Below are 24150 nucleotides of genomic sequence, written 5' to 3' on the forward strand. Positions count from 1 at the left end.
CAATCAAGAATCTCTGAAGAGAAACCCTCGGAACGGAGCGCGTGTGTAGCAGGCGCGTGAACCTGCTGTGGTCTCATACCATTTACGACCACGAGACCAGAAATCTGCCCACCTCCGGGACACGAAGAGCTGCAGTGCTGCAACAGACTGGTGACTAGAGCTGCTAATCCACTTCTGGACGTGCTGAGCAATGATACCACACTGAGAAAGAAGCGGGGAATGTAAGATTTATACGTTCCTGTTGATTAAGCCACAGTTGCTTGTTTACTTTAAAAAAATTATAATAAACATTTTAATAATAATAAATAAAAAACGGTAAACCGTCACATTTATTAAAAGACACACATTTGGATTCATTTAAACCTTCTCTTAAAACCTTAAAGTTTTAATATATAGAATAATGATGAGAGAAGTTGGCCTTTTTAATTACTTTTTGACTGTTTGATTGATATTAGAATTACATTATTGAGCATGATTTATATTATTTAACCCTCATATTGTGTTTTGTTAATATGCGAGATGTTTACATTTAGTCACCCACACACACACACACACACACACACACAAAATGCTGAAATTATTAAAATAAACCTATTCAAAAGTTTGGGAACCCTTGGTTCTTAATACTGTGTGTGGTTACCTGGATGATCCACGACTGTCTTTCAAACACAACTATTAAAAAAGGTTCAAACATTCACTGATGCTCCAGAAGGAAACAAGATGCATTAAGAGCTGGGGGGTGAAAACTTTTGAAATTTGAAGATCAAGGTAAATTGTACTTAATTTGTGTTCAGGGAAACATACAAGTATCTTCTGTTGCTTACAAAGGGCAAAACTAAATGGAAGAAAATACATATCTCAACAAAATAAGGAAAATTTGGACATCTTCATTACGTTCAAAAGTTTTCATCCCCCACTCTTAATGAATAGTGTTTCCTTCTGGAGCATCAGTGAACGTTTGTACCTTTTTTAATAGTTGTGTTTGTGTGCGATCTCAAAATCATACAGTCACTGCTGGAAAGGGTTCAAATATGCAAAGATGCTGGAAAACTGAAGAATCTGCACGACCTTAAAGATCTTTCTGAAGAACAGTGCTCAGTTTAACTGTTCAGAACAAACAAAGGACTCATGCACAGCCATCACAAAACAGAAAGACAGTCGTGGATCATCCAGGTAACCAAACACAGTAGAACCAAGGGTTCCCAAACTTTGAATTGGGTTATTTTAATGATTTCAGCGATTTTTTTGTGTTGTGGACTAAATGTAAAAATCTTTTACGTACAATATCTTACTCAGGACAGTACTAAATAAAAAATAACATGCATTTAGTATGATCTCTCTTATTTTGTTAAAATTATTCACAGATTCTGAAAGGGGTTCCTAGACTTCCGCATGCCACTGTATAACCAATCAGGAATACAAAATGTGCTAGAAAGAATACATGATGACAAACATTTTTTTTTTTAGTTTTAAAGGCTGGTCTAGTAGGATAAGGTTTTTCACAGAACAAGAGTTCAATTGTTTTGTCTGTTACATGCTGCCTTGCCATTTTGCATTCTTCGTTGCCTTCTTAGATCACCTTTTTTTCTCAACATCTCAACAAGTTATCCTACAGGTAACAACCAACAAAAATGACCAATTAAGAGGCCCACCCATATAGTAAAACACATAGGCTATCTAAATTATATGGCAGGTCTAAAAATAATTAAAAAAAAATATTTTATATCTTAATATCCAGTTTAAACTAGCCTCGTTTTTGGTCTTAGCTGGTTTGTATTGACAGGGGTATTGAGCACTTGTATGCTGGTCCACAAACTATTTTAGACCGACTTCAGCATGGACTTCTTATGATCCTGTTAAGGTTGGTGCAAATCCCAGTCCCACACACACTAAAACACCACGTGGGCCATCTTTAACTTTGCAAGTCACTATCTGTCTTCTGTCCATGTCACTGATCTGCTAATTCAGACTGTAAGGCAAGTGAATGTTCCAGCATTTTCAGACTTAAGCTTAGTCACATGTAGGTCCAGTCAGCTGCTTTGAAACAATGGCACAGAAAGGCCAAAGTACCCTGAATTTTTCTCCATCTCGCTCGTTGTTTCAAGATCATTGTTTTCTCTCGTTTCTGGAAAAAGTTATTTTGCAATGGCTATCATCTGTTTTCCCGCAAACAAAGTTATAGATCAATAGCAAAACCGAAAGCTGGATAACAAATAATAAGGACCTTATGAGATACTGTACACTGGCCCCTGTACTGTACAAATCAATGATGATTAATCACCATGTGTCACAGTATTAGACAGAAGATCATTACTTACTTGAGCGGGGTTGTTATTCAAGCCTGCAAGTGTGTTTCAAAATGTTTTTGTCAGGGAAAATGTGTTACTGCCTCTTTTTTTTTAGACATCTGGTAGTGATTAAATGTGAGTATAAAGGAGAGATGAAGTGTGCTTGGACAGCAGAAAGCAGCAGGATGAAGAGTAGTGTGCAGCTAGGGCTGTTGTGTCTCAGCCTGCTCATCTCCTGTCTTCATGGAGGAGAAGAAGAAGTCAAGCCAGATTCGAGCATGCAAATCGGAATCAGCTTTGATGAACCAGATCTTCATCAGTTTAAGGTGAGGAATACACTTTCCTAGTAGTACATGGTCTGGTCAATCACACTGGGGCAAGAATGCAGTTTCAACAGGCATCTTTCATGCATTTCCCTAAATATAATTCATATACAGTTTTTGCAAAATGATAAATTGCTTTAGTGGCGTATATGTAACCTAATTTCTTGAAATACTGTTATTAATAAGCAGTTGAACATTTTGTAAAGATAAAAAATAGTTGTAGTAAATGGTCCTCTCTTGACTCGACACAAGATCATTTCAATATGCATACCATGTCCAAGCAGCACTAAACCAAAATAAATTATATGTGTTTGAATTGTATATGTTTGTGTGTGAGTTTTGCTTACTTTGAGTCATTTATGTTTTACCAATCCTTTTGCAAGATGTACAGAGCACGAAGACAGACGGTCTCCGCAGAGGAGGAAAATACAGCTGAAATACAGACAGCAGCTTTTGTGCCACCAAGCGTATGTACACATCTAATAAAGTAAAATATGCACCAATTTTTCCAGCTGCGGCTGTTTCAAAATGTAATAACCCTACAGGGTTTTGAATGATAATCAAGCCATAATCAAACTCTCTCTTTGATAACTATTGAAATAGTAGTACTGTATATTACAAAATAACTGCATGTTACAAAAGAACTACTTGAAGATTTCATCTGCCAAAATTATAATCTGTATTTTGCAGCTATATCCGTCTTCATAATTGTTTCACAGTGCAAAGATGGCCATGTAAAATGTGTAATCAGAAATGTTATGTTTTCAGGACAAAAAGCAAAAGAAGAAAAGCAGGAAAAACAAAGGGAAAAAACATACCGGAAGTATGAGTGTTTTAGCAAGCACTGGATTTATCCAGGTATTCCTTGTTCTCTGATCAGCCTGTCAGCGTGCAATTTAAACATATTAATAGTTATTTTTTATTAAAGAAATAAACTCATCATTTGCCTCCCTCAATTAAAGGACCCCCATCTGACTGACATAGCCAAAAGGGATACGGGAGGAAAAAGACCCTTTCCAGAAAGTTAATGCATTGTACTCGTTCAAGGCTCCTTCTGAGGTAACATACTGCAGCGTTTTTATTTACATAATATGAAGGAGGAGAAAAACTGTACTAGGTGATTTAACAGACATTATTGCATGTTTTATCCTTACAGATTACCTGAATCAGGAAAAATTGGAATTGCATATAAATACATCACCATGTTTCATAAAGAGTGTATCGGACTCAGGTTATGCATGTGACAATCATTTATATTTCTATAGCCTTTCTTTTCCAGGTCTGTTTTGGTTAACTAATAACCTCTATGGAAAATCAAATGAATTTAATTTACTGAATTCAACCCGTGTGTAATTCTTATTGGCATCACTAGGGGGCAATATTAACACAAGCGATAAGCCCGCGAACCAGCTTGGCTTCTGTTAAAACAAAATGTTTGATATCTGTTTATCTTCATCTCTTAATTACAATAAAGCATTTGTGTTTAAAAAATCACTCTTTTATTGTGTGGAGCCAGTGCAAAACACTGTAGATTTCTATATGTAGGCTTATAAAGTTTTGGCTGTACTGCCTTTTTTTTGTGAAGGAACTGTTGATATTGTCAAGCTTAAACAGTGTGTGTTGATAAATTATGTGGGATATAAACTGCACAACTATTAGTCGTCTTTCGTATTTGAGTAGTTCTGCCCCAGTTTATTGTGCCAGAAATGTTGCTGGCCTGAAAAGGCATACAAAATAGTAGGCCTATGTTTTGTGCCAGGAATCTGTAAACACATTAGTGGTCCAAAGTAAAAAGAAAAGCAACACCCCTTCCTCCTTATCTGCATAATCCTTGATAATAACATAAAACTATTTGTACGTTTCACTTTGTTGTTTTTTTAAGCATCTAAAATGTTCTGGAACATTTTGTTTGAGATCACACAAGCCTAGTACCATTGCCTTCACACTGAGACCCTAAAAGTAACCACAAGTAACCTTGCAAAAACAATTTGCACTTGCACAGGTATGTACAATGTAAGTAGTGCAGTTGACTACAAAGTGAACAGCAATTTTTCTAAAATAAAAAATTTGCAGCTCAATCACAGACCATATAACACGTAACATATAACAACATAACATAACATATAACATAAAACCATATTTATTTATACATATATAACCTGGCTTCAATTAAATATGTTGTGGTTGTGCATTATATTTATCTTATGTGCTCTCTGATAATCTTTTTTTTAAAGGGCATGTTTGTAGACTCTTGCTGGAACCACAGATGAGAAAAGATATGTTCACAGTAAGTTTAGGTGTGGGAGCAACACTCTGCATGCATGAGTCACAGTAAACAGACTCTGTTCTCACAGGAAGAGCAGACAGAAACAATCTACTCTGCCTTCATGTAAAACCCCGAATCTTTCAAGGTAAGAAAAGCATGGCATTATCAGTTTTAGATGTTATTTTCTTTTTAGTAAGACCTTAATATGATCCAGATGTTAGCTGCTGTATTTGCACAGTGTTTGGGAGATAACTCTTGAACTGGAAGTATGCAAATACATCTAATGCAAACATTAAGATAAACAAACATGAACTGTATTAAAATGTACATGTCTGCTATTTGAAAATAACTATAGGAATGTTTGGTTTATAACTTATCTGATTAATTTTAAATATATACAGTGATCCAAATGACTGAAAATAGCGTTTGGGTTCAAGTCTGAATGAAATAATACTACTTTAAATTCTTTGAATAATTTATAGTATGATATCAAAGCTATTTGATTTGTGCGGAAAAAATTTGAAAACATTTTTTGCTGGAATGAGTGCTTAAGATTTGAAAGTATAACGAAATGCATTCATGCATTTACTTTTTATTTATAAAAAAAAAAAAAAAACCTTGCATTTCTCTGGAAGAGGTAATGTTTAAAGAGAAACCTTAAAGTTTTTGACTTGTTTAAACAAATGTTGGATTACACAGGAAAGCTGGAAATTATTTACAATGTTTAACTGATATGCATGTCTACTTTCGGTTTATCTGAGATTTTAAGCATGCATAGAAAAAGTCAACTGATAAAAGTGGAGAGGGAATGTTCGGAATGAAGCTGTTACGCGCCTGGGGGAATAAAACTTCCTGTCTGTTAGCCAAATGCTTCCTCTCTACTTTTGTGGAAGAAAAAAAAAAGATCAACTCTTTATCTGTAAATCTGAGAATGCTTGCTCATTTCCGTGTCTTTTTGCACATAAAAATCTAAAAGCTTTCAAACCATTGTTTTTATTTTCAGAGCTTTAGAAGAACAATGGATACCTCAGAGGAACACCATTACGACTACCCCGAGTATGAAAACAACAGCTTCAACTTCAGCTACGATGACTATCAGACCATCTGTGAGAAGGGTGACGTGCGCTCCTTTGCGAGGATCTTCCTCCCAGCTGTTTTTGCGTTATGTCTTGTGATTGGATTAGCAGGCAATGCTCTGGTTGTGGCGGTGTATGCATACTGCAAGCAACTGAAAACGATGACTGACACATTTATACTTCACCTGGCTGTGGCAGACCTTTTGCTGCTCCTAACGCTGCCCTTCTGGGCTGCCGATGCCGTCCACGGGTGGAAACTCGGGGTCACTGTCTGTAAACTCGTGTCTGCCCTATACACCATCAACTTCACCTGCAGCATGATGCTGCTGGCCCACATCAGCATGGATCGGTACTTGGCTTTGACACCAGGAGCCAGAAACAAAGGCATTATGCGTGTTTTTCAAAAGAAGCATTGTGTAAAACTCTGTTTGGTGGTCTGGACAACTGCGTTTTTTCTTGGCATCCCTGATTTGGTGTTGTCAACAGTCAGAGAGCTTCCTCATAAAAAAAGCTGCATTGCAATGTATCAATCTGACATGGCGCTCAGGGCTAAAGCTAGTTTGGAAGTGGTGGAGATCATTATAGGCTTCCTGCTACCTTTATTAGTGATGTTGTTCTGCTACACCTGTGTAGGTCGAGCCCTACTGAAGCTCCCTCAGGAGAGGAGGTGGAGGAAGTGGAGGTCCATCCGTGTGCTGTTGGCGATGGTGGGAGTCTTTGTGGTCACGCAGTTGCCCTATAATGTGGTCAAGTTCTGCCGGGCCATGGACATCATGTACATGTTTGTGACTCACTGCGGGGTTAGTAAGGGGCTGGACAAGGCTACTCAGGTCACAGAGAGTCTGGCATTGACACACTGCTGCCTAAATCCTGTTCTGTACACTTTTGTCGGTTCCTCCTTCAGAACACATGTATTAAAGAGTGCCAAAGACTTTGGAGATAGGGGGAGGAGGTTGGCACGTACGAGAGAACAACAAGAAGTGGATATCTCCTTGAATTCTCATTCCCAAGAGACCAGCACTTTTTCCATTTGAGCAAACTGAAGAGTAGATGTTTACTAGGGTGGAGCTTTGCACCAACTGCTCCTTTGCAAAATATGTACACACTGACAGGGAAAAATTTGTGAAAACATAAGGCAGTATTTTGACCAAAATTCTAGCCTAAGTAAAGGCTGAGTTGCAAGATGTCGATAGTTGGGTTTATACAAAATGAACAGGAAATGAACAAACCCGCGGAGGGATACGAGAGATACGAAAATAGAGCCGGACTACTAGCGGACTGATGGCGAGTTCAAGTCCTCCTTTGTGAGCTGATGCATTCAAATGACCTTGGTCGAAGCATGGTGTATTTTTTTCCCCTTAATATTCAACAAGATTTTTAACTCTACTTCTACAAAATTATGAATAAAGAAGACTTTCCACTCGTACGGTAATTATGACTTTGTGTGTGACTTTGTGATCATGTCCAACTAATAAATACGCCCTTTCCCACATCACTTGTAAACATGACTTGTTCAAAAAATTTTACTCAGCTTATACAAAACAAAATTAAACAAAATTATGTATTTTAAATGTTTTTATTCAATTTGATGAAAGTGCTATAAATGTAATCAAATCATCTATTCTGTTGTAGTTGTAGCCTATATATATATATTTAGAAGCAATTTTTTGATAGTTTTATGTAAATTACTAAAATAATAATTTCATTAATTTCAACAAATTGACCATCAATACAGATGCTGCCACCATTGTGTCTGTTTACTCACTGCCTGCTGAGAATAAACAAAAAAATGACAGCAAAGGTAAACCCCGCCCATATGCTGGCTGCTCTTAGCTACAGTGAAAGTGAGGTAAGGTGTGGCCAAGCATGGTGTCCCATACTCTGAATGTATCCCATCTATCCCAGCAGTGAGTAGTGAAACACACACACACACACACACCTGCAGCAGTGGGCACCCATTTTTGCTCAAAGGTCTCACCTCAGTCGTGGTATTGAGAATGGAAGAGAACACTCCCCCACCTACATTTCCAGCTGGTACTGAGACTCAGACCTGTGACCTTCGGGTTTTAAGTCAGACTAATGCCACAAATGACCAGTCAGAATTGCCATAATAAGAGAAAACAAATGCTCTGTGGAGAATATCAGAACAAAAATAGACAAAAACATATAAATATTTTATTTATAAAGAATGTGATTTTTTTCATAAGACTTCATAACTAAATATAATTTTAATATCATGTTCACTGACATTTTGCTAATTATCATCTTTTTATTGGTTCCATGCAGTTTATTCTTTATTCTTACAGAGATTTATTATTTCAGGATGTTCAAAATGTTCTGAAGAATTTGAGAAGCAGAGCAGCAATCTTGGCCAATAATTATGGCTCACAGGGGTGACATAGCATTTATATTAACTCCAGCTGCAGAATCCAAACAAACATTTTAAATATAAACAATTGGATCTTTCATCATACTCATAAAAGCCTAGATTTTTTGTTTCTCAAAAGATATTTCAGCAAGGAATGCAAATAGAATATGCATTTAAAAGCAAGTATGCTGCACATAGGCCTAGTACATAGATGCAATCATACTGAAAATAAATGGAAGTTATACTTTCACCTTATTTTAATTTTGCTTAACTTTATTCTTTGTGAAAAATTTTTTTTTTTTTTTGGACTTTAATTATAAATTGTGTAAAAAGTGGGCCTAGCTGTGACCAAACCTTTGACTGTACATGCTGATATAGAGATTATAATTTTAAAGTACAATGCCCTTTACAGAGACAAGATAACGGTTTCTGAATTTAACCTATTTCTAAATCTCGGTAGGATTTCTAGGGTTAAACAGTCCTCTACTCAGCCAATTCCTAAAAAATAATTTTAAAATTGTTCCTTAAAATACTAATGCTGTATGTGAAATTATTAGTAAGAGAAAGATGCAGAACTGCTGCATACTGTAAATAAGCTGAGGCCTTGAGGCATTTAAAGAAATTGAGAAATTATGGCACACAACCCAAAAGAATGCTTCATGTGTTATATTGCAGTATTACAAACAAATAGGTTTCTTCAAAACTTAAATAATCACAATACTTGAGCAATAGAAAGTGTTTTTTTATATAAAACTTTGGTAAAAAAAAAAAAAAAACAAGTGCAACAGAACAAAAACATTGCTCTTTTGATTAGAAAAGCTATACAGAGAAAATAGTTACTTACAGTAATAGAAAAAAACAGCGTAATGCAAAATCTTGTGGAATGTACAAACAAAGATTATCCAAGGCAGTTTAACATCCTTTGTCATCTAAATCAAAAACACTACAGTTTAAATTACACCTGTCCACTTTTTAAATTAGGTAGGATTGCCTCTACACAAACAATAAAAAAAACAAATTAGCTTTTCACAACAGGGTGAACAGCATAGTGATATTCCAACAAGGCAGTCAGTAACAAAGACACACAATAACTCAATATAAATATACAAAGAGGATCGTCACAGTGTTTCTATCAGTGGACTACAAAACAACCAACAGACAAATAATTAGTGTTGTGATTAAATGCTTCGACACACATTAAAGCCATTCAAATAAGTGTGTGTGTTTGCACTGTTAAATTATATTATGCATTTTCATGTTAAATTGTAGAGCTTCTGCTTACAGTGTGTGATAAGAAGATAAAGTAAGAACTGTTTATAATGTATCAGGAAGAATAAGATTGTGGCACGCAAAGAACAAAAATAATGATATTAGCTGATCATAAGGCACATGTTCCAACAAGTGTACAACCGAATCTCTTAGTGTGTCATGTTTGGGTGGTTTTAATTCCTCCGATTACATTCAAACGCCATCACTCATCAGGAACAATGAGTGAAGTCACAAAAATAATAACTGTATCAAACAAAATGACAACAGACAAGTGTTTAAAGTACAGGTGGGAGGGCTTTTCCTTTGAAACATTAGCCACAGTTGAAGGCAGACAGGACAATAATTTTAAGGACTTACAAGTCCAAGTGGAGGATGAATGTAAATGAATGTGAAACTGAGCGCAGGCCAAGGTTCAAGGAGCAGACGCTGAGGCAGGAATGCAGCCGTTGGCAGTGGAGGGGGGGGACTCATTACCTCTGTTTTTGTCCTATGAAAGCAAGTGTGGACTGGTGTGCCAAGAATCATGCTTTAATAATTAAGAATCTGCACATCAAAGAGGTCACAGACTCCCTCGTTGTCATCAAGGTTGAAATTGTAATCCACACCAGGGTTGGGTGAAAGTCTTAACAGGGGGAAAACTGCCGGGGTTGAACACACACACGAAAAGGTGATCACGAAGAGCACAGATTGGGTTTATCCAATACACATTTACCAGATGAATAAAAAAAAAAAAAAAGAGAGATTTGTTTTTTTACTGTACTGTTAAAAAATTTGAGATCAATAAGATTTTTTAATGTTTTTGAAGCTCTTACGCTCACCAAGACTGTCATTGTGTCTTATTGTGAAATTAAAATATTTTTAAATAAATACTCCAAGGCCCTCCTTGCAACATTTTTTTTTAGGAATCTTTGATGAATAGATAGATCAAAATAATAGCATTTGTTTGAGATAGAACACTTCTGGAACATTATAAAATGTCTTCACTATCACTTTATCAATTTCATTCATGTTTGCTAAACAAAAAGATTAATTTCTTATTTAAAAAAAATTAAAATTACTTACCCAAAAACTTTAACTATGGTGTATTTTTTTTTATGTTTCAATACTATATAGACACATACTTAATAAATAAACAAAAAAACAGCAAGTTAACACTTCTTATAAAAACTTATCTTTTAAGTGCATTTTATTTTGGTGATTTTCAAAAAGAAATTGATTTATAATTTTATTTCTATACCTATGACAACATAAAGGATCTAATAGCAAGGTAGCATAACATACATCAATGCCATAAAAGAATAAGCCGGAGGCAAAAGTGATGATAAACTAGCATGCATAAGAGAAAGAAACCTAGATAAGAACCATCACTGAGCTGTGGGAACCCATCCTCCTTTGGTCAGGACGTATTAAAAAGATTTATCTGCACTGCTAGCTATGACTTATTGATAAGGACAACAGTGAACGGCTTTAAATCAGAACCCATATGTGACCCTGGACCACAAAACCAGTCTTAAGTCGCTGGAGTGACTTTTTATCAATAGCCAAAAAAAAAAAAAAATTATCATCGATTTTTCTTTTATGCCAAATATCATTAGGATATTAAGTAAAGATCATGTTCCATGAAGATACTCTGTAAATTGCCTACCGTAAATATATATAGACTTGATTAGTAATCTGCATTGCTAAGAATTCATTTGGACAAATTCAAAGGTGATTCTATCAGTATTCCAGATTTTCAAATAGTTGTATCTCGGCCAAATATTGTCCTATCATAACAAATCATACATCAACGAGAAGCCTATTTATTCAGCTTTCAGATGATGTATACAGTCAATTTCGAAACTTAAGACTGGTTTTGTGGTCCAGGGTCACATATAACCAAAAGAAGCTACTTTGTGTGACCACAAGGGGGCTGTGCAGAAGACCAACACTGACACAAATAAATGACTAGAAAACTTTTTTAAAGAACTTACCATCTGAAGACATCATTTCATCAATGAGGTTTGAAACGCCTGGAGGAAGAAGAAAAAGGCGAGTGTAAACTTTCTTCTTCAAAATACATACACATATATACATATACACACACACATATATGTGTGTGTGTGTGTGTATATATATATATGTTTCATTTTAAAATAATTGCTCAAAAAAATATTTTTAATATATGATTTTATAATGGCATCCATGTCACCTTCTCTCTCATCTCTCATTTCTTCCAACATTGATTGCAGATCCTGACCCCCCATCTCCCTCTGCTGTTCTTCAGGGCCACCTAGAGACCCCTGCATCAAAAAACACTGACTGACAGGGGACTCAGTGTTGCATTCTTAAAAAAAAAAAAAATTAAAGAGGAAAAATATAAATACAATATAAATTCAAAGGCTGTATATTAATTTTCATATTCATTACCATAGAAAGGTTTGGGATAAGCCGAACTAATGTGTCTTTTTTTTTTTTTTTTAAAGACACTCTTTTGTTTGGGAAGGATGTGTTAAATTGTCTAGCACTGAGTTATTGCTGAACGCAGAGCTGCAATTGAATAAATAAGTAAATAAAAATCTAAAAATAAATAAGCCGCAATGACTCTGGAGTTATTTAAATAATATAAAGATATCGCTTTCCCTAACTTGCAACCTCCCACTTAATTCACTTCCTAAATTAAGTTTATGTATGTATGTGAAAGGAGAATGTAAGTGTGTGAAAGCAAGAATATATGTATGTGAATGGAGAATATATGTATGTGAATGGAGAATATATGTATGTGAATGGAGAATACATGTATGTGAATGGAGAATACATGTATGTGAATGGAGAATACATGTATGTAAATGGAGAATATATGTATGTGAATGGAGAATGTATGTGTGTGTGAGTGCCAGAATGAATTAAGTCTTTTACGGCCCCTCATAATGATGCATGTAAATTTTTCATTGTTGAAAATTTTTCTCCTACCCCATTTCAATATGCAGAGAGAATAACAACTGGTGCTATAGATATCAATCAAACAGTAAGGAACAAGGTCAGTAAGAATGGAAGCAGTACCCATGTGCATATCAGGGGATGTGGAGGACGGTGTGAGCTGGTGCTCTGCAGTGGGGCTTTTCAAGGACCCACACTTTAGATCACACAGCTCAGCTGAGGAGATGGGGAACCTCTGCAGCCCTGCTGGAGTACTAGGAGGAGTTGGCATGGCAGAAATGTCATCTACAGGTGGAACGGGGACAACAACAGGCTCGGAGCAGCTTGTCTCTCTGTTTATCAGCATCACCTGGATGGGAGCTGAGTGACTTCGCAAGTTCACCTGGTACTTTTTCTGACCACTGTGGCCCTGAATCAACAATAAAGGGATGGAGATGATAAACAACCAAACAAATAATAATAATAAATGCAAAGAAATGCATATTTACCATCTCAGGCACTGGGACCTCCAGCTGGGTTCCTGATGGTGCCATGACAGCTAAAAGAGTATCCCCACTGAATGCATCACATATGTCCTCATGTGTCACGTAGCTGTATGTATACAATGCTAAGGAACATGTACCAAGTGATAATGCAATACATCCTCAAACCTTGTGTTTATTTTTCACACAGAAATGCCCCCATGACACATGAGATTGGAGGAAAAAACGACATTTCAGTGCTTCTGCAAGCAAACCCAAAGTTTTCCAGGGAAAAGCAAAATTGTTTCGAAAGCAAGCAAAAGCATTAAAATATGAGATGGAAAAAATTATAATTCAGTGATTTTGCATTCTCCTGAGAAACTGTATTCATTTACAAAAACACAAAACTGAAGATAGACAAAATATAAGGCGAGAGGGCAAACTATTTCAACGGTTTTGCAATTGTAAGCAAAGTTTCCCAGGTGAATTTTTTTTTTTTTGAGAGAGAGAGAGAATAAAATACAAGATGTAGAAAAATTCATTGCAACTGGAAGCAAAGTTTTTTTTTTTTTTTTTGCTAGAACACAAAAGTATTTCAATGTTGTTGCATTCTATCAAACAGATGTGCATTTTCTCGCAGGAAGGCAATATTTTTTTTCCACAGAACCCAAACGTATTGACTGGAATAAAGCAATCTCCCCTAAAAATCTCATCTTTTCTCCATTTCTGTTCCATGGCATTATAGGTTTTGAGATAAAAAGGCTGAACTTTGCATTAACCACTTTAATCCTAAGAGGAATAACTGGTGGAGTAAGGCTTTGGAAACTCTAGCATAAACCACAATAGACTGGAGACTGGAAAAACTGGACTGGGGCCTCTCAAAAACCCAACACTAACACCACATAGTCAAAGGAGAAGAGATTATAGCACTCAACATATAATTAGGTGCACTTATTTTGACAATGGCATTTTTCTGGGGCTGTTAATTACCAGAGGAACCTACCAAAAAAAGCAAAAATATCAGACTAGAATAAGGAAAAAGAAAAATGGAGAACTTTGCCTGGAAGGATATCTGCAGCTGGAGGGGTCTTCATTCAGGTGTTTGATGCTTTGTTGCAGACACGACTTCTGCATGTCCAGCTCTCTCTCTTGAATATCTAGATCAGCAATATTTGCCTTGAGAAGTTCAACCTGCTCAAGAACTTCCTGAGACTGGCAGCCTGAACCCTCCCCTCTAATTAAGAATAAGAATTAGAGAATTAGATACTACTAAGCATGCAACGAATGCACACAACATTACGATACGCATATAAAATGTAAAGGAAACATTTGATAGCACACTGATAACTTCCCTAATCTTTGTACTCACTTCCACTGAATGGTGTTTTTGGTCTTTTTTTCAATGAGCCCGATGCCTTCCAGAACATTGGTGATGTCATAGATTCTCCTCTTCTGTTTGACAGCCAAACTGTCTGCCGCCTATGAAAATAATCACAATTTTCTTTTCAGAGACCCTCCAATCAAAACTGGTTTCAGATAACTTAGTAGCTCTGTCTGGACTGTTAATAAATAAATTAAAAATAAAGGTTTTCATTAACTAATTTAATCACTAAATAAATAATAATAAAAATAATAATAATAATAATAATAATGCAACACGGTTAAAATAGATTTTAGAAAATTATTTAAATTATGAAATCCCAAAAATATTTTTTTTTTACCCTCCACAGCATTTCTGCATGCAAATAAATCACATATTCTAAATTTACACATAACATTTATTTTTGCATTTTGTAATAGAAGTTGTTAGTGGTTACTGCATTAATAAAATCAAATATTTTATTTAATGTGTGGAAATAAGTCTTATCAATAACTTCTCATTAAAATTCAATCAATCAATCAATAAATAAGCAAAATCTCTTATTTAAATAAAATACTTTTCTTGATTTTAAGCAACTCCCATTTGCTGAAGGAAAAAATATTTTTAATTTTTTAAGAGTCTATTTTGGTCCATTCTTGAGGTAAATAGCAGGTGATTGGACTGAATAATGTCTCCAATGACTTCACACAGCGCGTCTCTGCTGCCTCAAGCGTCAGGTCAGGTAACAAACACCTGTCGTGAGAGTCCCACGGGTTTCTGTTCAAAATCCCCTCTGTCACAATAACACGAAATTTATATTCGCTCTTTAACACTTTATATAAACTACGAGCCTGAAACGTTCTTCTGTAAATCTTACAGTAAGAGCCTCACAGAACAGTGAAAGTCCACTCAGGTAAAAACAGTTTCTTTGTGTAACTCCTGACAGACCTCCTCACTGAACAACCTGCAGAGTTTCATTCATTCCCTTCGTTCATTCTTTCCGCCACTTGTAAATGTATTTTAACCCACCACTTTGAGATCGAGCACTCCGTCTTTGGCCTCTTGAAGCAAGGTAACGAACTTGACCGTGAGGAGACCCAAACTCTTCTCATGGCGACTGGACCCGTTCGGTGTCGTTTGAGGAAAACTCGCGCTGTTCGACTCAGCCATACCATCCAAACGTCCGGTGTTAGGGACGAGATTGAAAAACTCCCTCTTTGTCTCGTTCAGATGTATGGAGGTCAGTTTAGTTGTTGACGGTGAGGGGGAGCAACAATCATCTCTTGCACTTATTTACCTCAGGCTACACTTCTACTGATGGCTCGAGGGTTTTTAAATGAGAGGAAATGACGTTGGATTACCGTTACTATGACAGCGCTTCTGCTCGAGAGTTCGAAGAACACTTAACGGTATAAAGATCAGAGGTTCGAACAGAATACAGGCAATGCTTTGAGAATTCAACACACTTTTAAAATGTAATCGAATTCTCCAAAATACACAACAAACACAGCGTAACAAGGAGTTTATAATTTCATTATATAATTTTTAAAAAGCCTATGGTATAAAAAAAATGCAGTATATAATGTTTTATGCTAAAGGTACAAAAGTTTTAGATTATATACATATATATTAATGATTTTGTAATAGAAATAAGTTTCACAATTTCAACATTTTATATAATATGAAGCATAAAGCCAAAAAAAAAAAAAAACTTCCAGTAGCTAGGTTACATAGAGACATAAGTGTCATAAGTCTTGAAAAGGGCATTTCCACGTTTTTGTCTTTGGTTTGTAATGGATGGGAAGTCTTTCAGCACTTGTGTGAGGCATCTCATTTTCTCCTCCATTACCCTTTTATTACTCTCAGTTTCCTCAAGCAGCTGGCACACTTCCTCTTCCACCAGGAGCACCTGTGGTTAAAAATAAATAAACAAATAAATATGTTCTTGAGAACATTCTCCCAGTCAATCATCTAATTCATCAAGACATTAAATCATTAAATTAAAAACAACTCATTCTAGTCTAGCAGTTTGTCTGCATGTGCCAACACTAGCAATATGAATCGATACATATAAATCAATACTGTAATGACAACTTTAGGGGCAGTAATACCTTCTTATTGACTTTTTCTATTTGTTTCTGTTTGTCATTCGCAAGACTAAGTATTTCAGTCTGATGGGAAGCTTGCAGAGATTCCAGTTGTCTACGGAATGCATTGTCCACACTGTGAAACTTTATCACTGCTGCTCTAATAAAAAAATAAAAAAAATACTTTTAAATTTATACTATTAATTGGCCAAATTAAGGCAAGCTGCACATCCCATACCGGTGTGCTTGTGAAGCCTTTACACTTTTCTCTATCAGCATTCTCTCTTTGGAATCAAAACCCTCCTTCATTCGCTTCACCTGGCTCTCAAGCCTGTTCAACAGCTCTGCCTTTTCCTGCCATTTTTTACTTGAGGCCCTGCAAAAATAATTTGATTCAGAAATATTTAAATTCAACATTACTAAGCAGCTTTGTGATGGTTTGAGACATCAGCATACACCCTTTCAAACAATGGCATATTGTTCCATAATTAATGGAATTGTGGCCTAATGGGTAGAGAGTCGGACTTGTAACTCAAAGGTCAAGGGTTCAGTCACAGATCCTGCAGGGTTGTAGGTGGGGGAAAGTGAATATCCAGCGCTCTCTACACTGCAACTGAGGTGAGACCCCTGAGCAAGGCACAGAACCACCAACAGCTGGACACCGCTGCATTAACTGCCAGTGTGTGTATGTGTATGTACTTGAATGGGTTAAGCAGAGCACAAATTCTAAGTATGTGACACCTTAATGAGTTAGGGTTAAAGCTTGGAATCGTGACATGATCTAACTAGCTTTCTAATATTTTTGTATTTCCGTTTTCTTTTCATTAATTATACAATTATCAAAAGCAAAAAAGACCTCTAACACTAGCTTGCTCTATTATTTTTCTATTCTATCTGTTTTCTTTTTATTTATATTATTTAAAAGCCCATCTTTTGGCCATACCTTAAACTCAGCAATGGCTTCCACTGTAGTTTGGATATGAGGAGCTTAGAAATGCATGTTTTCTGTTCTTTCACCATAGCTGTGAGCTCTTGCATTGGTGAGGCTGACTGCTTCTCCTTCTGCTGAGACTGGCTGAGACTTCTAGTTCAGCAGATACCTGATCGAATCCCTCCTTTACCTACAAATCACACACACACACTCAATAAGGGCAACCAGTCTTGTGTCACTAAATCATTTCTGACAACTTAGCCAATATTCTTAACTGAAACCATCAACATTTTTGTTAATTGAAATAAATCTGAAATAAAATAAATATTTGATAAAAAAAATATATCTGAAATGTTGCTTTGAAATATGTTTAAATTTAAGTACTAAATTTACTGACAGAAACTTAAACTATTTAGAAAAAAAATTGTAACAAAAACAAATAAAGAAGATATAAAAAAAGCTTATTCTAAATATTGCTAAAAACTCTAATAGTATGTGCATACTTAAATAGCACTGATTTTAAACATTGCACTGACATTCACGTCAGTACTGGTTTTTTTTTTCTGTTTTCTCCGAATTTATTTAACTGAAATCTTTTTCAAATAATAACTATGTTCTCCTCCTAGATTCAAATTTAGAATTAATCCAAACTAAAATGTAAATCACTGTTCTTGTTTTTTCTTTATTATTCTAAAAAGACTTATCAGATGAAAGATGTTATCTCACAATTTAGATTTACTAAGCAACCCTTTCCTAAATGGGGAGAGCCATGCAAAATTCATCCTGTAGAGAAGCATACTGTCTTCTAGCTTTAGAGATCTTCTGTTCCAAGAATAAGGCAGATTTTTTATTTTCTAACTCCGGAGTACTCTTCATCTGAAATAATATAGCACGTCGTTCACTTTTAAATTGTACAGAGAATTATTCCATTTTGAAGAGTGTTTTTCAATTTTTAAGTAGATAACTACTCAAGCAGAGCTCAAGAAGTTTTCTCATGGCAGTTCAATTCAATTTTCTCAACTCAATTCACAGGATTCAAATGATAAAAGAAATTAAAACATGTTTGCAATTCAGCCATATGCCTGTATATTTATCTGGAAAGTGCTTCTGTAACTGTCCCGCAGAAATTGCCCTTTAGATGACTATTACATTAGTATTTCACTGTCTAAGCATTCTTTTAAGTAGGAATAGTTCTTGTCAGGTCAGTGAAGATTGGATGTATGGTTCAGACATGAACGAATGCCGCTCTATACAGTATACTAGAGCATTCAGTGCACACAATGGATCGCCACTACTGAAGATTTGGACTGCAACTGTTCTACCTCTTCTGCATGCTGCTGGAAACTGAAAGCCTCTGCTTTGGTCATGCTGTTCTCCAGACTGTGCTGCGCCTGTGTGTGTTGTTCTTCCTGCTTGTGCAGCTGCTCCAATGTAGACCTGTATCTCTCCTCCAACTCCTGCAAATGAGTCTGCAATGCTGCCCGATCAGAGCGCCCGCAACACTGCCTTCAGATCAGATGCTCAGGCCTAGAGCAAATCCAGGGCTAACATGAGGAGGGGCTTTAAAAATGCTAAGTACTGCTACAAGCTAAAGGTAGAGGAACACTTTTCCAACTCTGATCTCAACGCATGTGGCAGAGCATCTAGATCAGTGACTACAAGCAACGCAGCTCTACTCCAACTGTCACAGACGTCTCCTTCCTTAATGAGCTAAATTACTTTTATGCTCGCTTTAACAGCGACAGCAAGGAGATGGCCACCAAGACCACACCCTCAGCAGACCACCAAACCCTCAAACTCACCTTCACAGATGTCCACACTGCATTGAGCCGGATCAATGCACGCAAGGCTGCTGGACCAGAAGGCATTCCTGGACATGTGCTTAGGGCATGTGCGAAGCAGCTTGCAGGGGTCTTCACAGACATTTTCAACCTGTCCCTCACCCAAGCAACTGTGCCAACATGCTTTAAGTCCACATCCATTGTGCCAGTGCCGAAACACTCCTCCCCGATATGCCTAAATAACTACCACCCTGTAGCACTCACACACAGCATTATGAAGTGCTTTGACCGACTGGTCCTAGCACATCTCAAGGACTGCCTCCCACCCACACTGGAACCACACCAATTTGCCTACCGTAGCAATAGGAGCACAGAGGATGCAGTATGCACAATGCTGCACTCTGTACACACACACCTGGACAATAACAACAGATATGTAGTTTGTTGACTTTAGCTCAACATTTAATACTGTCATTCCCTCCAAGCTGACCACAAAACTTGGAGACCTGGATATTAACACCTCCTTCTGCAACTGGATTGTGGACTTTCTGACCAACAGACCTCAGCATGTTAGGTCAGGCCACACCTGCTCCACCACCATCACACTCAACACCGGCATACAGGTCCTTCTCAAAAAATTAGCATATTGTGATAAAAGTTCATTATTTTCCATAATGTAATGATAAAAATTAAACTTTCATATATTTTTGATTCATTGCACACCAACTGAAATATGTCAGGTCTTTTATTGTTTTAATACTGATGATTTTGGCATTCAGCTCATGAAAACCCAAAATTCCTATCTCAAAAAATTAGCATATTTCAAATGATTTTAAACATTGCACTGACATTCATGTCAGTACTGTTTTTTTCTGTTTTCTCAGAATTTATTTAACTGAAATCTTTTTCAAATAATAACTATGTTCTCCTCCTAGATTCAAATTTAGATGAAAGATATATCTCACAATTTAGATTTACCTCTAAGCAACCCTTTCCTAAATGGGGAGAGCCATGCAAAATTCATCCTGTAGAGAAGCATACCGTCTTCTTTGGGTAGAAAACCCAAAATTCCTACCTCAAAAAATTAGCATATTTCATCCGACCAATAAAAGAAAAGTGTTTTTAATACAAAAAAGTCAACCTTCAAATAATTATGTTCAGTTATGCACTCAATACTTGGTCGGGAATCCTTTTGCAGAAATGACTGCTTCAGTGCGGCGTGGCATGGAGGCAATCAGCCTGTGGCACTGCTGAGGTGTTATGGAGGCCCAGGATGCTTCGATAGCAGCCTTAAGCTCATCCAGAGTGTTGGGTCTTGCGTCTCTCAACTTTCTCTTCACAATATCCCACAGATTCTCAATGGGATTCAGGTCAGGAGAGTTGGCAGGCCATTTGAGCACAGTAATACCATGGTCAGTAAACCATTTACCAGTGGTTTTGGCACTGTGAGCAGGTGCCAGGTCGTGCTGAAAAACGAAATCTTCATCTCCATAAAGCTTTTCAGCAGATGGAAGCATGAAGTGCTCCAAAATCTCCTTATAACTAGCTGCATTGACCCTGCCCTTGATAAAACACAGTGGACCAACACCAACAGCTGACATGGCACCCCAGACCATCACTGACTGTGGGTACTTGACACTGGACTTCAGGCATTTTGGCATTTCCTTCTCCCCAGCCTTCCTCCAGACTCTGGCACCTTGATTTCTGAATGACATGCAAAATTTGCTTTCATACGAAAAAAGTACTTTGGACCACTGAGCAACAGTCCAGTGCTGCTTCTCTGTAGCCCGTTTCCTGCACACGCCTGTGCACGGTGGCTCTGGATGTTTCTACTCCAGACTCAGTCCACTGCTTCCGCAGGTCCCCCAAGGTCTGGAATCGGATCTTCCTCAGGGTCCGGTCACCTCTTCTCGTTGTGCAGCGTTTTTTGCCACACTTTTTCCTTCCCATAGACTTCCCACTGAGGTGCCTTGATACAGCACTCTGGGAACAGCCTATTCGTTCAGAAATTTCTTTCTGTGTCTTACCCTCTCGCTTGAGGTTGTCAATGATGGCCTTCTGGACAGCAGTCAGGTCGGCAGTCTTACCCATGATTGCGGTTTTGAGTAATGAACCAGGCTGGGAGTTTTTAAAAGCCTCAGGAATTTTTTGCAGGTGTTTAGAGTTATTTAGTTGATTCAGATGATTAGGTTAATAGCTCGTTTAGAGAACCTTTTCATAATATGCTAATTTTTTGAGATAGGAATTTGGGGTTTTCATGAGCTGAATGCCAAAATCATCAGTATTAAAACAATAAAAGACCTGAAATATTTCAGTTGGTGTGCAATGAATCTAAAATATATGAAAGTTTAATTTTTATCATTACATTATGGAAAATAATGAACTTTTATCACAATATGATAATTTTTTGAGAAGGACCTGTACCACAGGTCTGTGTACTGAGCTCATTCCTCTACTCCCTGTACACCCACGACTGCAAGCCTGTGCATGGATGCAACTCCATCATTAAGTTTGCATATGACACCAAAGTTAATTGGCATCATCAGATACAATGAGACTGTCTACAGGAAGGAGGTACAGCACCTGGCCACATGATGCACTGACAAACACCAGCAAGACAAAGGAGATCATTGTGAACTTCAAGAAGAAAGGAAGCATGCATGACCTCATCCACATCAACGGGATGATTATTAAACGTATCTTCAGCTTCAAGTTCATAGGAACCACCATCTCGGAGGACCTGCCCTGGACCACAAACACCTCCAGCCTGGTCAAGGCGGCACACCAGCTCCTCTTCTTCCTCAGGACACTGAAGAAGAACCAGCTGTCTTCAGCCATCCTGGTGAACTTTTACTGATGTGCAATCGATAGCATCTTGACCAGTTGCATCACAGTCTGGTATGGGAACTGCTCAGTTGCTTTCCACAAGGCACTGCAGAGGGTGATGAAAACTGCCTAACGCATCACAGGGACACCACTTCCTGCTATTGAGGACATCCAGAGAAAACGCTGTCAACGTCGAGCTCGCAACATTCTTAAGGACTCCTCTCACCCTGACCACATACTGTTTAACCTCCTGCCCTCCGGGAGGCACTTCAGGAGCCTCCGGACATGGACCAGCTGATTCATTTGCACACTGAAATATTTTTCTATGCACTTTTTTACAGTCCATCGCACTAGTGTAAATAATTTGTGTGTGTGTGTATACATTTGAAGAGTAGTGTATATTATATAATCAAATCAGGGTTAGGAAAGGAGTCAAAATGAGTCAGAAATCTATTTCAAACCAGATTAAACCAAGAATATCTGAATGAGCACAAAGGAACAACATGTTGCCATTACAATAATAAATGAAACACACACTAAATCTTCTGTTTAATGACAATTAATACATGACACTATTATATTAATTTACATTCACACACACTCAGCAGATGAAGTGTTAAAAAACAGACACTGGACTGTGAGGCAAGAGTCATTAGCAGCAAATTGCTGCAGGGGTGGAAATTAGGATTGATTGATGATATTCGGCAGACAGATGCCTGTCACTATAATAATTACAATTTATCACTGGGGGAGTGGGTGGGCTTCAATATTAGTGCATAATATCAGGGCCGTCACCACGCCACCGAAACTGCCGTGCAGGTGGGAAGGCAGAGTTTCATACATCAGGGCCCTGCAGTAGGGTCTCTGGAAACTTCTAATAAAATTTAATTATACTCAAGTGTATTCAGATCCAGTATTTCAGCTGAAGCTGACACCAATTAGGTGTAATACATCAAGCCAAACATTCTCTCCAAACACTTGGATGGCTGAAGATTGTTAAGGTGTCCTTGATGGAAGAGAATGTTTGAATGGGTGAGATAATAGATTTTGCAGCTAATTGTGTTCGTTGGTAAAATTTAAATATATATATTACTTTGACTCTTAGTAGTAGAACTCTTAATGAGGCTACTCAATTTGCATTCATTCACACTGATTTCAATTCAAAAGTAAAACAGATCAAAGTGACAAAAGGAAACTATATTATATATTACTATGTTACATACTTTACGTTATATACGACTATATAACAGACTCTGTATGCCCTCACCTGTCTGTGGTGTGTAAGGCCAAACTTTGCAAGTTCTTTTCCTCTATGGCTCAGGTCTGCAGGTTCTTGATCTGTTAAAAAAAGTCTCTTTGCAGCCTTCTGTCTTCCAGCGCCTGGTCCTGGTCTCGTTCTTCTACAATTGCCTGAATGTAAACACAAAGGCCCTTTACTCTTAACAAATTTACATTTAGCTTAATAAAAAGAAAATTTTGACTTGTGGATTGCAATATACATACCCTGTAGGTTTCCTTTTTAGATTGAGCTGGACTTTTTGGGGGGGATTTTAGGGTCCTTTTTTACTGACTCTAAAGTTTCAACAGACCCAGAGCTCTGGACTGATGTCCTACAGGGGCCAACAACCAGCTTTGTGGACCTCTGCTTCTGTCTGCAATCAAAGCAAAAGCCATTTAGACTAGTAAAGTGTGAGAGGTTTTAATTTTTTTCCGATTTTTTTTTCAGGGTAAGAAAAGTAAATAAGTAAATACAGCTGAATACAAAAAAAACTGTGACCATGTTCATTTCAGGCTGCAAAGCAACAAAATGTGATTGTTTTAAAAGGGGGTGATTCTTTTCTATGCCCACTGTATTTTAAAATGCTATTTATTCTTGGAATGGCTAAGTTGAATTTTCTGCAGCCATTGCTTCAGACTTCTGGGTCATATGATCCATCATAAATCAATCTAATAGGCTGATTTAGTGCTCAGTTATTATGAATTATTGGTGCAGTTATGAAAAATGGTTCTTATTATTATAAAAAATTGAAAACAGTTTTTGCTGAATAATATATAACCATGATACATTTTTAGGATTCTTTGAAGAATAAAAAGTTTAAAGGAAGAGCATTTATTTGAGACAGAAATCTTTTGAAACATTGTTAATCTCTTCACTGTCACTTTTGATGAATAACTGATAATAACAAGAGATGCTT

At 37.1% G+C, this 24150-nt stretch overlaps 3 protein-coding genes across 3 annotated transcripts; 1 reads left to right on the forward strand and 2 right to left on the reverse strand.

Annotated features, from left to right (window-relative positions):
* The first annotated feature begins 91 nt into the window (after positions 1 to 91).
* On the forward strand, positions 92 to 7445 carry LOC128030231 (atypical chemokine receptor 4). Its single transcript, XM_052617701.1, has 7 exons — positions 92 to 221; positions 2404 to 2614; positions 2995 to 3078; positions 3380 to 3469; positions 3574 to 3670; positions 3768 to 5022; positions 5881 to 7445. The coding sequence occupies exon 7, from the start codon at positions 5896 to 5898 to the stop codon at positions 6985 to 6987; it is 1092 nt and encodes a 363-aa protein (XP_052473661.1). The 5' UTR covers positions 92 to 221; positions 2404 to 2614; positions 2995 to 3078; positions 3380 to 3469; positions 3574 to 3670; positions 3768 to 5022; positions 5881 to 5895; the 3' UTR covers positions 6988 to 7445.
* A 1431-nt stretch (positions 7446 to 8876) lies between these two features.
* LOC128030241 (transcription factor E2F5) lies at positions 8877 to 15663 on the reverse strand. Its single transcript, XM_052617712.1, has 8 exons — positions 15360 to 15663; positions 14340 to 14449; positions 14040 to 14204; positions 12998 to 13103; positions 12633 to 12918; positions 11782 to 11916; positions 11564 to 11602; positions 8877 to 10228 (listed from the first exon to the last, which is right to left on the reverse strand). The coding sequence occupies exons 1-8, from the start codon at positions 15498 to 15500 to the stop codon at positions 10119 to 10121; spliced, it is 1092 nt and encodes a 363-aa protein (XP_052473672.1). The 5' UTR covers positions 15501 to 15663; the 3' UTR covers positions 8877 to 10118.
* Positions 15664 to 15674: 11 nt separating this feature from the next.
* Positions 15675 to 18715, reverse strand: LOC128022726 (leucine-rich repeat and coiled-coil domain-containing protein 1-like). The gene is made up of 5 exons (XM_052610530.1): positions 18671 to 18715; positions 17435 to 17538; positions 16656 to 16793; positions 16442 to 16577; positions 15675 to 16239 (listed from the first exon to the last, which is right to left on the reverse strand). Exons 1-5 carry the CDS (start codon positions 18713 to 18715, stop codon positions 16057 to 16059), a joined length of 606 nt encoding a protein of 201 aa, XP_052466490.1. The 3' UTR covers positions 15675 to 16056.
* Positions 18716 to 24150: the final 5435 nt, after the last annotated feature.

The sequence above is a fragment of the Carassius gibelio genome, chromosome A2 (assembly GCF_023724105.1).
Source record: "Carassius gibelio isolate Cgi1373 ecotype wild population from Czech Republic chromosome A2, carGib1.2-hapl.c, whole genome shotgun sequence".
NCBI lineage: Eukaryota > Metazoa > Chordata > Actinopteri > Cypriniformes > Cyprinidae > Carassius > Carassius gibelio.